Source organism: Oncorhynchus keta, unplaced genomic scaffold (assembly GCF_023373465.1).
Source record: "Oncorhynchus keta strain PuntledgeMale-10-30-2019 unplaced genomic scaffold, Oket_V2 Un_scaffold_2008_pilon_pilon, whole genome shotgun sequence".
Classification (NCBI taxonomy): domain Eukaryota; kingdom Metazoa; phylum Chordata; class Actinopteri; order Salmoniformes; family Salmonidae; genus Oncorhynchus; species Oncorhynchus keta.
Genome location: NW_026290853.1, coordinates 120,001 through 131,612, shown reverse-complemented (window position 1 = coordinate 131,612; position 11,612 = coordinate 120,001). Strand labels below are relative to the sequence as shown.

The window sequence follows — 11,612 nt, the reverse complement described above, 5'->3', positions numbered from 1 at the left end:
GGGTTAGTGGTGTTATAATATACAGGGTTAGGGTTAGTGGTGTTATAATATACAGGGTTAGTGGTGTTATAATATACAGGGTTAGTGGTGTTATAATATACAGGGTTAGGGTTAGTGGTGTTATAATATACAGGGTTAGGGTTAGTGGTGTTATAATATACAGGGTTAGGGTTAGTGGTGTTATAATATACAGGGTTAGGGTTAGTGGTGTTATAATATACAGGGTTAGTGGTGTTATAATATACAGGGTTAGGGTTAGTGGTGTTATAATATACAGGGTTAGGGTTAGTGGTGTTATAATATACAGGGTTAGTGGTGTTATAATATACAGGGTTAGGGTTAGTGGTGTTATAATATACAGGGTTAGTGTTAGTGGTGTTATAATATACAGGGTTAGGGTTAGTGGTGTTATAATATACAGGGTTAGGGTTAGTGGTGTTATAATATACAGGGTTAGGGTTAGTGGTGTTATAATATACAGGGTTAGTGGTGTTATAATATACAGGGTTAGGGTTAGTGGTGTTATAATATACAGGGTTAGTGGTGTTATAATATACAGGGTTAGTGGTGTTATAATATACAGGGTTAGGGTTAGTGGTGTTATAATATACAGGGTTAGGGTTAGTGGTGTTATAATATACAGGGTTAGGGTTAGTGGTGTTATAATATACAGGGTTAGTGGTGTTATAATATACAGGGTTAGGGTTAGTGGTGTTATAATATACAGGGTTAGGGTTAGTGGTGTTATAATATACAGGGTTAGTGGTGTTATAATATACAGGGTTAGTGGTGTTATAATATACAGGGTTAGTGTTAGTGGTGTTATAATATACAGGGTTAGGGTTAGTGGTGTTATAATATACAGGGTTAGGGTTAGTGGTGTTATAATATACAGGGTTAGGGTTAGTGTGTTATAATATACAGGGTTATATTATAATATACAGGGTTAGGGTTAGTGGTGTTATAATATACAGGGTTAGGGTTAGTGGTGTTATAATATACAGGGTTAGTGGTGTTATAATATACAGGGTTAGGGTTAGTGGTGTTATAATATACAGGGTTAGGGTTAGTGGTGTTATAATATACAGGGTTAGTGGTAGTGTTATAATATACAGGGTTAGGGTTAGTGGTGTTATAATATACAGGGTTAGGGTTAGTGGTGTTATAATATACAGGGTTAGGGTTAGTGGTGTTATAATATACAGGGTTAGGGTTAGTGGTGTTATAATATACAGGGTTAGGGTTAGTGGTGTTATAATATACAGGGTTAGGGTTAGTGGTGTTATAATATACAGGGTTAGGGTTAGTGGTGTTATAATATACAGGGTTAGGGTTAGTGGTGTTATAATATACAGGGTTAGGGTTAGTGACCCTTCAGAAAGTATTCAGACCCCTTGACTTTTTACACATTGTTTTACAGCCTTATTCTAAAATGGATTAAATAAAATCCTCAGCAATCTACACTGAATAGCCCATAATTACAGAGAAAAAAGGGTTTTAGAAATTAGAGCAAATGTATTAATAAAAAAAAAAAAACATACCTTATTTACATCAGTATTCAGACCCTTTGTTATGAGACTCGACATTTAACTCAGTTGCATCCTGTTTCCATTGGTCATCCTAGAGATGTTTCTACAACTTGATTGGAGTCCACATGTGGTAAATTCCAACAGTTGACAGAGCATTTCAGAGCAAAAACCAAGCCATGAGGTCGAAGTAATTGTCTGTAGAGTTCAGAGACAGAATTGTGTCGAGGCACAGATCTGGGGAACATTCCTGTAGCCTTGAAGGTCCCCAAGAACACAGTGGAACCGCCTAGACTCTTCCTAGAGCTGGCCGCCCGGCCAAACTGAGCAATCGGGGAAGAAGGGCCTTGGTCAGGGAGGTGACCATGAACCTGATGGTCACTCTGACAGAGCTCCAGAGTTCCTCTGTGGAGATGGGAGAACCTTCCAGAAGGATAACCATCTCTGCAGCACTCTACCAATAAGGCCTTTATCGTGGAGTGGCCAGACAGAAGCTACTCCTCAGTAAAAGGTACATGACAGCCCGCTTGGAGTTTGCCAAAGGCACCTAAAGACTCAAGATTCTCTGGTCTTTTTGGCCTAAATGCCAAGCGTCATGTCTGGAAGAAACCTGGTACCATCCCTAAGGTGAAGCATGGTGGTGGCAGCATCATGCTGTGGGGATGTTTTTCAGCGGCAGGGACTGGGAGACTAGTCAGGATCGAGGGAAAGATGAACGGAGGAAAGTACAGAGAGATCCTTATTGAAAACCTGATCCAGAACCTCAGACTGGGGTGAAGGTTCACCTTCCAACAGGACAATGACCCTAAGCATACAGCCAAGGCAACGCAGGTGTGGCTTCGGGACAATCTCTGAATGTCCTTGAGTGGGCCAGCCAGAGCCCGGACTTGAACCCGATCGAACACCTCTGGAGAGACCTGAAAATAGCTGTGCAGCAATGCTCCCCATCCAACCTGACAGAGCTTGAGATGATCTGCAGAGAGGAATGGGAGAAACTCCCCAAATACAGGTGTGCCAAGCTTGTTGAACCATACCCAAAGAAGACTAGAGGCTGTAATCGCTGCCAAAGGTGCTTCAACAAAGTACTGAGTAAAAGGTCTGAATACTTATGTAAATGTGATATTTCATTTTTTACCATTTTTAATACATTTGCCAAAAAATTCTAAAAACCTGTTTTTGCTTTGTCATTATGGGGTATTGTGATGTCATTATGGGGTATTGTGATGTCATTATGGGGTATTGTGATGTCATTATGGGGTATTGTGTGTAGATTGATGAGGAAAAAAACGATTTAATACATTTTAGAATAAGGTTGTAACGTAACAACATGTGGAAAAAGTGTCTTACTTCTGAAAAATGTTGCTTTGTTGGTAAAGGGCTTGTAAGCAAGCATTTCACTGTAAGGTCTACTACACCTGTTTTATTCAGCATTTCACTGTAAGGTCTACTACACCTGTTGTATTCAGCATTTCACTGTAAGGTCTACTACACCTGTTGTATTCAGCATTTCACTGTGAGGTCTACTACACCTGTTGTATTCAGCATTTCACTGTAAGGTCTACTACACCTGTTGTATTCAGCATTTCACTGTAAGGTCTACTACACCTGTTGTATTCAGCATTTCACTGTGAGGTCTACTACACCTGTTGTATTCAGCATTTCACTGTAAGGTCTACTACACCTGTTGTATTCAGCATTTCACTGTGAGGTCTACTACACCTGTTGTATTCAGCATTTCACTGTGAGGTCTACTACACCTGTTGTATTCAGCATTTCACTGTGAGGTCTACTACACCTGTTGTATTCAACATTTCACTGTAAGGTCTACTACACCTGTTTTATTCAGCATTTCACTGTAAGGTCTACTGCACCTGTTGTATTCAGCATTTCACTGTGAGGTCTACTACACCTGTTGTATTCAGCATTTCACTGTAAGGTCTACTACACCTGTTGTATTCAGCATTTCACTGTAAGGTCTACTACACCTGTTGTATTCAGCATTTCACTGTGAGGTCTACTACACCTGTTGTATTCAGCATTTCACTGTGAGGTCTACTACACCTGTTGTATTCAGCATTTCACTGTGAGGTCTACTACACCTGTTGTATTCAGCATTTCACTGTGAGGTCTACTACACCTGTTGTATTCAGCATTTCACTGTAAGGTCTACTACATTTACATTACATTTGTATTTAGCAGACACTGTCCAGGCTACTACAAATTGTATTCAGCATTTCACTGTAGTAGGTCTACTACACCTGTGCATTCAATCATTCCACTGTAAGGTCTACTATCACCTGGGAAGGATTGTATTCAGCTTTCACTGTGAGGTCTAGGTGTCACCTGTGGTATTCAGCATTTCACTGTGAGGTCTACTGAGGACTTTGTTCCAGCATTGGGGGTAGAGGTCTACTACACCTGTTGTATTGGGCATGAGCAACTGTAAGGTCTACTACACCTGGTGGGAGGCAGCAGGCCAGAGGTGGATGGTCTACTACACCTGTTGTATTCAGGGCATTTCACCTGGAGGTCTACTACACCTGCCATTCAGCATTTCACTGTAAGGCTAACACCTGTTCTATTCAGCAGATGTGAGGTCTACTGGACCAGTTGTAGAGCATTTCACTGTGAGGAGCTACTACACCTGGGTATTGAACACCAGACTGTGAGGTCTACTGCACCTGTTGTATTCAGGGGTTTCACAGGAGGTCCCAGCCACAGCTGTTGTATAGTCAGCATTTGACAAGGTCTGGACTACACCTGTTGTATTCCTTTGACTGTGAGGTCAACTACACCTGTTGTATTCAGCATTTCACTGTGAGGTCTACTGCACCTGTTGTATTCAGCATTTCACTGTGAGGTCAGGACTACACCTGTTCTATTCAGCATTTCACTGTGAGGTCTACTGACCTGTTGTATTCAGCAGTCCTTCCCTGGAGGAAGAGCAGCCTGTCTTGCCAGATTTCAGCTGTGAGGTGGTGATCCGTCATCACACTGTATGTATTCAGACATGCAGAGATGCGTCAACTACACCTGTTGTCATTCAGAAGGGGGAAAGGAGAAGATTAATTGTGTGTATTCTGCATAGCAATGATAGGAGAGACCATGTGAGGTTATGACAGAGCCTACTGACCTGGTGTATAGCGAGAATTTCACTGTGAGGGCCAGAACAGAGTCCTGGGGTACACCATTGGTGAGAGCTGGTGAGGACAGATCTACTGCACACCTGTTTTATTCAGCATTTCACTGTAAAGTCTACTACACCTGTTGTATTCAGCATTTCACTGTAAGGTCTACTACACCTGTTGTATTCAGCATTTCACTGTGAGGTCTACTACACGTGTTGTATTCAGCATTTCACTGTAAGGTCTACTACACCTGTTGTATTCAGCATTTCACTGTGAGGTCTACTGCACCTGTTGTATTCAGCATTTCACTGTAAGGTCTACTGCACCTGTTGTATTCAGCATTTCACTGTAAGGTCTACTACACCTGTTGTATTCAGCATTTCACTGTGAGGTCTACTACACCTGTTGTATTCAGCATTTCACTGTGAGGTCTACTACACCTGTTGTATTCAGCATTTCACTGTAAGGTCTACTACACCTGTTGTATTCAGCATTTCACTGTGAGGTCTACCTACACCTGTTGTATTCAGCATTTCACTGTGAGGTCTACTACACCTGTTGTATTCAGCATTTCACTGTGAGGTCTACTACACCTGTTGTATTCAGCATTTCACTGTGAGGTCTACTATACCTGTTGTATTCAGCATTTCACTGTGAGGTCTACTACACCTGTTGTATTCAGCATTTCACTGTGAGGTCTACTACACCTGTTGTATTCAGCATTTCACTGTGAGGTCTACTATACCTGTTGTATTCAGCATTTCACTGTAAGGTCTACTATACCTGTTGTATTCATCATTTCACTGTAAGGTCTACTACACCTGTTTTATTCAACATTTCACTGTGAGGTCTACTACACCTGTTGTATTCAGCATTTCACTGTGAGGTCTACTACACCTGTTGTATTCAGCATTTCACTGTAAGGTCTACTACACCTGTTGTATTCAGCATTTCACTGTGAGGTCTACCTACACCTGTTGTATTCAGCATTTCACTGTGAGGTCTACTATACCTGTTGTATTCAGCATTTCACTGTGAGGTCTACTACACCTGTTGTATTCAGCATTTCACTGTGAGGTCTACTACACCTGTTGTATTCAGCATTTCACTGTGAGGTCTACTACACCTGTTGTATTCAGCATTTCACTGTAAGGTCTACTACACCTGTTGTATTCAGCATTTCACTGTGAGGTCTACTACACCTGTTGTATTCAGCATTTCACTGTGAGGTCTACTACACCTGTTGTATTCAGCATTTCACTGTGAGGTCTACTACACCTGTTGTATTCAGCATTTCACTGTGAGGTCTACTACACCTGTTGTAATTCAAGGCATGTAACAAGTACAATTTGATTTGAGTACATTACATTACAGTACATTACATTACCTTGACAACAACGGGCGGGCATCTTGGACGCTGTCTCCAGTTCTTATACCGCAGTTGTCCAGTGTCTGAAATTATGAAAATGTATATTGTCACACTGCGCCATCTCCTGGTGACAAGTACGGCAGAATATCAATAATATCAATCGTATAGCCACAGCCACAGAACAATGAGACAGATATTTCACCGGATGTGTAAATATGAAGCATCCGGTTGGCGTTTCCACTCACTACCAAACATGGTGATGAGAGGACGCACAGTGGCCGGAAGTGTGCTTCCTAACGGAAATCTCTGCCCACCTCCTTGCTTGTTCTGCCACCTATGATTAATGTGTTCCCATTGGAAACCACAGGCTCTGGTCTATCTTGGTTTAGTTCATAAAATCTTTGGTATAAAGTGGTCGTTGAACAGATTATTGTTTCAACTGAAACGAGATTCCGATAAATGTATAGATTTTTTGAGACGTTAAGTGAATGTCATTTACCACACTTCTTCCATCCTCAAACACAACCGTAAACCAAACCTGTGAAATGGTGGAAGGGCCCCTTTAAGAAACTGTCGCAAAACCCTGCTACCGCCCATGCGCAGAGAGAGGGGCAACAGCGACGGAGAAAACAACAACAACAAGAGAACAGCGAGATGGCTCCATGAATACAGGCCAACTTCACCCAGTTACTATCCACAACCTACCCGACTGCTGCTTTCTCACACGGCTGGATTAGATGGTGCCGGGCCCATGAACTTGGCTAGTCAGAGCGGGGAGACCGGCTGTAGCCAGCTCCTCTTCGCCAACTTTAACCAGGACAACACGTAAGGAAGGCCCGGGGAGAAGGGAGAGGAGGGCCGGGGAGAAGGGAGAGGAGGGCCGGGGAGAAGGGAGGGGGGGCCCGGGGAGAAGGGAGAGGAGGGCCGGGGAGAAGGGAGAGGAGGCCCGGGGAGAAGGGAGAGGAGGGCCGGGGAGAAGGGAGAGGAGGGCCGGGGAGAAGGGAGAGGAGGGCCGGGGAGAAGGGAGAGGAGGGCCGGGGAGAAGGGAGAGGAGGACCGGGGAGAGATGCTAGTTAGCTGACAAGCTGTCTGATCATGTTGCCTACTTTAGCATCCATGTCGTCAGCCAGCTAAAACGCTATCCAGCCAGCTAGCTAAAGTGCTTGGATAAACAAGAAGCATAAACTAGTTGTCTAACACAAAAAGGCGAGGGGATCATTCCTTAATATGATAAAGTGTATTGATACCTGAACCAATATCTGGGCAAAGGACGATGAAAAGGCGAGATCTCCTCTCTGCCCAGAAAGCTACGGTTCACCTGGGCCCTCATGTATAAACACATTCACAGAATATGGCCCTAAACATGCGTGAACCAGTTTTCACAGTCTGAAAACTGAACTTGAGAATGTGCTTATCCTCCCGTAAACTTTAGACGGTATGTACTAATGCTGTATCACATCCGGCGGTGATGGGAGTCCCATCGGGCTGTGCACAAATCCCCGGTGTGGCCGGTGTCGGCCGGCATTGTGAATACGAATTTGTTCTTGACTGATTTGCCTCGTTAAATAAAAGTAAATGTTTAAGTGTGCTGAGCGATTAGTGCTTTTTGAGGTCGTTTCCGTTCATTATATAAAAAAAAAAAAACTGTTTCGATTATTTTTTTAAATGTTTATATTAAATGCATTATGAAATAATTACATTAAAATGATTAGCGCCTTTTAATGGAAATACCAAAGCCAAAAATGGTGCACATTCAATTGCCAAAACATTGAAAATATTCCACTGTCTCTGTCAGGTCCACATAGGAAATTACTAATAAATGATACATTTTTGGAAAGTTCTAATGTTACTGTCCCCACGACAACAACAAAAAAATACTTAAACACATGTAATGTTGTCCTTGAAACCTTTAATGTAAATACTGTAGAATTCCATTAATTCCAATGGAGAACTGCTCCTACTGAGGATTGCCAATATGGCTTAAAGCTTCTCAATGGCCAATACATGGCATCAGCAGGGTTTATATACATCATTGGTCTGTGTGTATCTAACCCAACTTAGCAGGCGTAAAAGCACAGAGTTTCTAAACCTAAAGTGAATCCATTTTTGTCCAAGATGGAAAAGAACAGGCGCAATGTATGATGGTCATTGTAGTTGATTAGTAAGTTTGAGCTGAACTTGGTTGAATATTTGCATAATGAAAACTTCAACTCCCTTCAGCGCCCAGCCTCCCATAGTTTAATTTATTTTATTTAACCTTTATTTAACGAGGCAAGTCAGTTAAGAACACATTCTTATTTACAATGACGGCCTACCGGGGAACAGTGTGTTAACTGCCTTGTTCAGGGGGCAGAGCGACAGATTTTTACCTTGTTAGCTCAGAGATTCGATCCAGCAACCTTTCGGTTACTGGCCCAACGCTCCGGCCACTAGCCTATTTGACTTCTCTCGTAAATGATTTCATTTCTCTCTAGAGAATTGGTGTGTTGACCTCACAAAAACCCCTCAAACGAATAATTGAACCAACGTTGAAGTATTGCATTGCAAGAAGGCAAAAGGAGCCTTGTCGTAGCCTTGGGGAATATATGATGTCACTTTTATTCAGAACAAAAAAACAGGCAGCTCGGCCTAAATATAATAACAACACGCAATCATTTGCTGTTTAGTGAGAAGAGCGGAAATCAATGTATTTTAAAATATATTTATTTTCACTAAGTATTTAGTAGTTTATTTTTGATATATTGATCTTGATGGCGTTTTGATACATTGATCTTGGTGGTGTTTTGATACATTGATCTTGGTGGTGTTTTGATACATTGATCTTGGTGGTGTTTTGATACATTGATCTTGGTGGTGTTTTGATACATTGATCTTGGTGGTGTTTTGATACATTGATCTTGGTGGTGTTTTGATACATTGATCTTGGTGGCGTTTTGATACATTGATCTTGGTGGCGTTTTGATACATTGATCTTGGTGGTGTTTTGATACATTGATCTTGGTGGTGTTTTGATACATTGATCTTGGTGGTGTTTTGATACATTGATCTTGGTGGTGTTTTGATACATTGATCTTGGTGGTGTTTTGATACATTGATCTTGGTGGTGTTTTGATACATTGATCTTGGTGGTGTTTTGATACATTGATCTTGGTGGTGTTTGGTGATTTGGTGGCGTTTTGACATTGATCTTGGTGGATACATTGATCTTGGTGGTGTTTTGATACATTGATCTTGGTGGTGTTTTGATACATTGATCTTGGTGGTGTTTTGATACATTGATCTTGGTGGCAAACACACACACTGTCATAGTCAGGCCAGTGTCATACATTGATTGCTTGGTGGTGTTTTGATACATTGATCTTGGTGGTGTTTTGATACATTGATCTTGGTGGTGTTTTGATACATTGATCTTGCCAGTGGTGTTTTGATACATTGATCTTGGTGGTGTTTTGATACATTGATCTTGGTGGTGTTTTGATTTCTTGGTGGTTTTTGTTTTCGATCACATTGATCTTGGTGGTGTTTTGATACATTGATCTTGGTGGTGTTTTGATACATTGATCTTGGTGGTGTTTTGATACCATTGATCTTGGTGCCTGTCTTGATCTTGGTGGCCAGTTTCATACAGATCTTGGTGGTGTTTTGATACATTGATCTTGGTGGCCAGTTTTGATACCAGCCTGATCTTGGTGGTGTTTTGATACATTGATTTTGGTGGTGTTTTGATACATTGATCTTGATGGCGTTTTGATACATTGATCTTGGTGGTGTTTTGATACATTGATCTTGGTGGTGTTTTGATACATTGATCTTGGTCGCGTTTTGATACATTGATCTTGGTGGTGTTTTGATACATTGATCTTGGTGGTGTTTTGATACATTGATCTTGGTGGTGTTTTGATACATTGATCTTGGTGGTGTTTTGATACATTGATCTTGGTGGTGTTTTGATACATTGATTTTGGTGGTGTTTTGATACATTGATCTTGGTGGTGTTTGGTGATTTCTACTCGTCCCTGGTGGAGTCTGTGAAAGTGGATGCCATTGCTGACCACTTTCTGGGTAGTGGGATTGCAACACACACCGTGTGACCCAATGTCACTCAAACACACACTGTCATAGTCAGGCCAGTGTCACCAGCCTGTCTCTGTCTCTCTCCCCTCGGTCAGGCTAGTGTCACCAGCCTGTCTCTGTCTCTCTCCCCTCGGTCAGGCCAGTGTCACCAGCCTGTCTCTCTCTCTCCTCAGTCAGGCCAGTGTCACCAGCCTGTCTCTGTCTCTCACCCCTCAGTCAGGCCAGTGTCACCAGCCTGTCTCTCTCTCTCTCCTCGGTCAGGCCAGTGTCACCAGCCTGTCTCTCTCTCTCCTCAGTCAGGTATCTGTTCTAACGTGTGTGTGTGTCCTCTCTCCAGGTCTTTAGCTGTTGGAACCAAATCAGGCTACAAGTTCTTCTCCCTCTCGTCTGTGGACAAGTTGGAGCAGATTTATGAATGTAGTGAGTATCAATATCATATGGATTTATGACGTGTGTGTATGTGTATATATAATATAATATATATGAAATACTGCACTTACTAGATACCACACAGTCATAACCATCGCTCTTAATGTTGTTTTACAGTAATATGGAATGGCTATATATTTACTATATATACATTGCTTTCAGAAAGTATTCAGACCCCTTGACCTTTTCCACGTTTTGTTACATTACAGAATTATTCTAAAATGTATTAAATTGTTTTCCCCCCTCACCAATCTACACACAATACCCGATAATGACATCACAATACCCCATAATGACATCACAATACCCCATAATGACATCACAATACCCTATAATGACATCACAATACCCCATAATGACATCACAGTACCCTATAATGACATCACAATACTCCATAATGACATCACAGTACCCTATAACGACATCACAATACCCTATAACGACATCACAATACCCTATAATGACATCACAATACCCCATAATGACATCACAATACCCCATAATGACATCACAATACCCTATAATGACATCACAATACCCCATAATGACATCACAGTACCCTATAATGACATCACAATACCCCATAATGACATCACAATACCCTATGACAAAGCAAAAACAATTTTTTCGAAATTTTGATAATTTATCCAAATAAACATAAATATTCAGACCCTTTACTCAGTACTTTGTTGAATCACCTTTGGCAGCGATTACAGCCTCAGGTCTTCTTGGGTATCACGCTAAAAGCTTGGCACACCTGTATTTGGGGAGTTTCTCCCATTCCTCTCTGCAGATCATCTCAATCTCTGTCAGGTTGGATGGGGAGCGTCGCTGCACAGCTGTTTTCAGGTCTCTCCAGAGGTGTTCGATCGGGTTCAAGTCCGGGCTCTGGCTGGCCCACTCAAGGACATTCAGAGATTGTCCCGAAGCCACACCTGCGTTGTCTTGGCTGTATGCTTAGGGTCATTGTCCTGTTGGAAGGTGAACCTTCGCCCCAGTCTGAGGTTCTGGATCAGGTTTACATCAAGGATCTCTCTGTACTTTTCTCCGTTCATCTTTCCCTCGATCCTGACTAGTCTCCCAGTC

At 41.9% G+C, this 11,612-nt stretch overlaps 1 protein-coding gene and 1 long non-coding RNA gene across 2 annotated transcripts in view; both read left to right on the top strand.

Annotated features, from left to right (window-relative positions):
• Window positions 1–6,436: 6,436 nt before the first annotated feature.
• The window catches only part of wipi2 (WD repeat domain, phosphoinositide interacting 2), a 49,579-nt gene continuing 44,403 nt past the window's right edge, over window positions 6,437–11,612 (top strand). The window contains exons 1-2 of the mRNA XM_052514871.1: window positions 6,437–6,848; window positions 10,435–10,517. Coding sequence (XP_052370831.1) covers window positions 6,619–6,848; window positions 10,435–10,517 — 313 coding nt within the window. The 5' untranslated portion in view covers window positions 6,437–6,618. The remainder of the gene's footprint in view (window positions 6,849–10,434; window positions 10,518–11,612) is intronic.
• Window positions 10,997–11,612, top strand: part of LOC127927999 (uncharacterized) — a 2,887-nt gene continuing 2,271 nt past the window's right edge. Inside the window, exon 1 of the long non-coding RNA XR_008129876.1 lies at window positions 10,997–11,612. This exon is cut by the window's right edge and continues 591 nt beyond it. This is a non-coding gene — a long non-coding RNA (uncharacterized LOC127927999).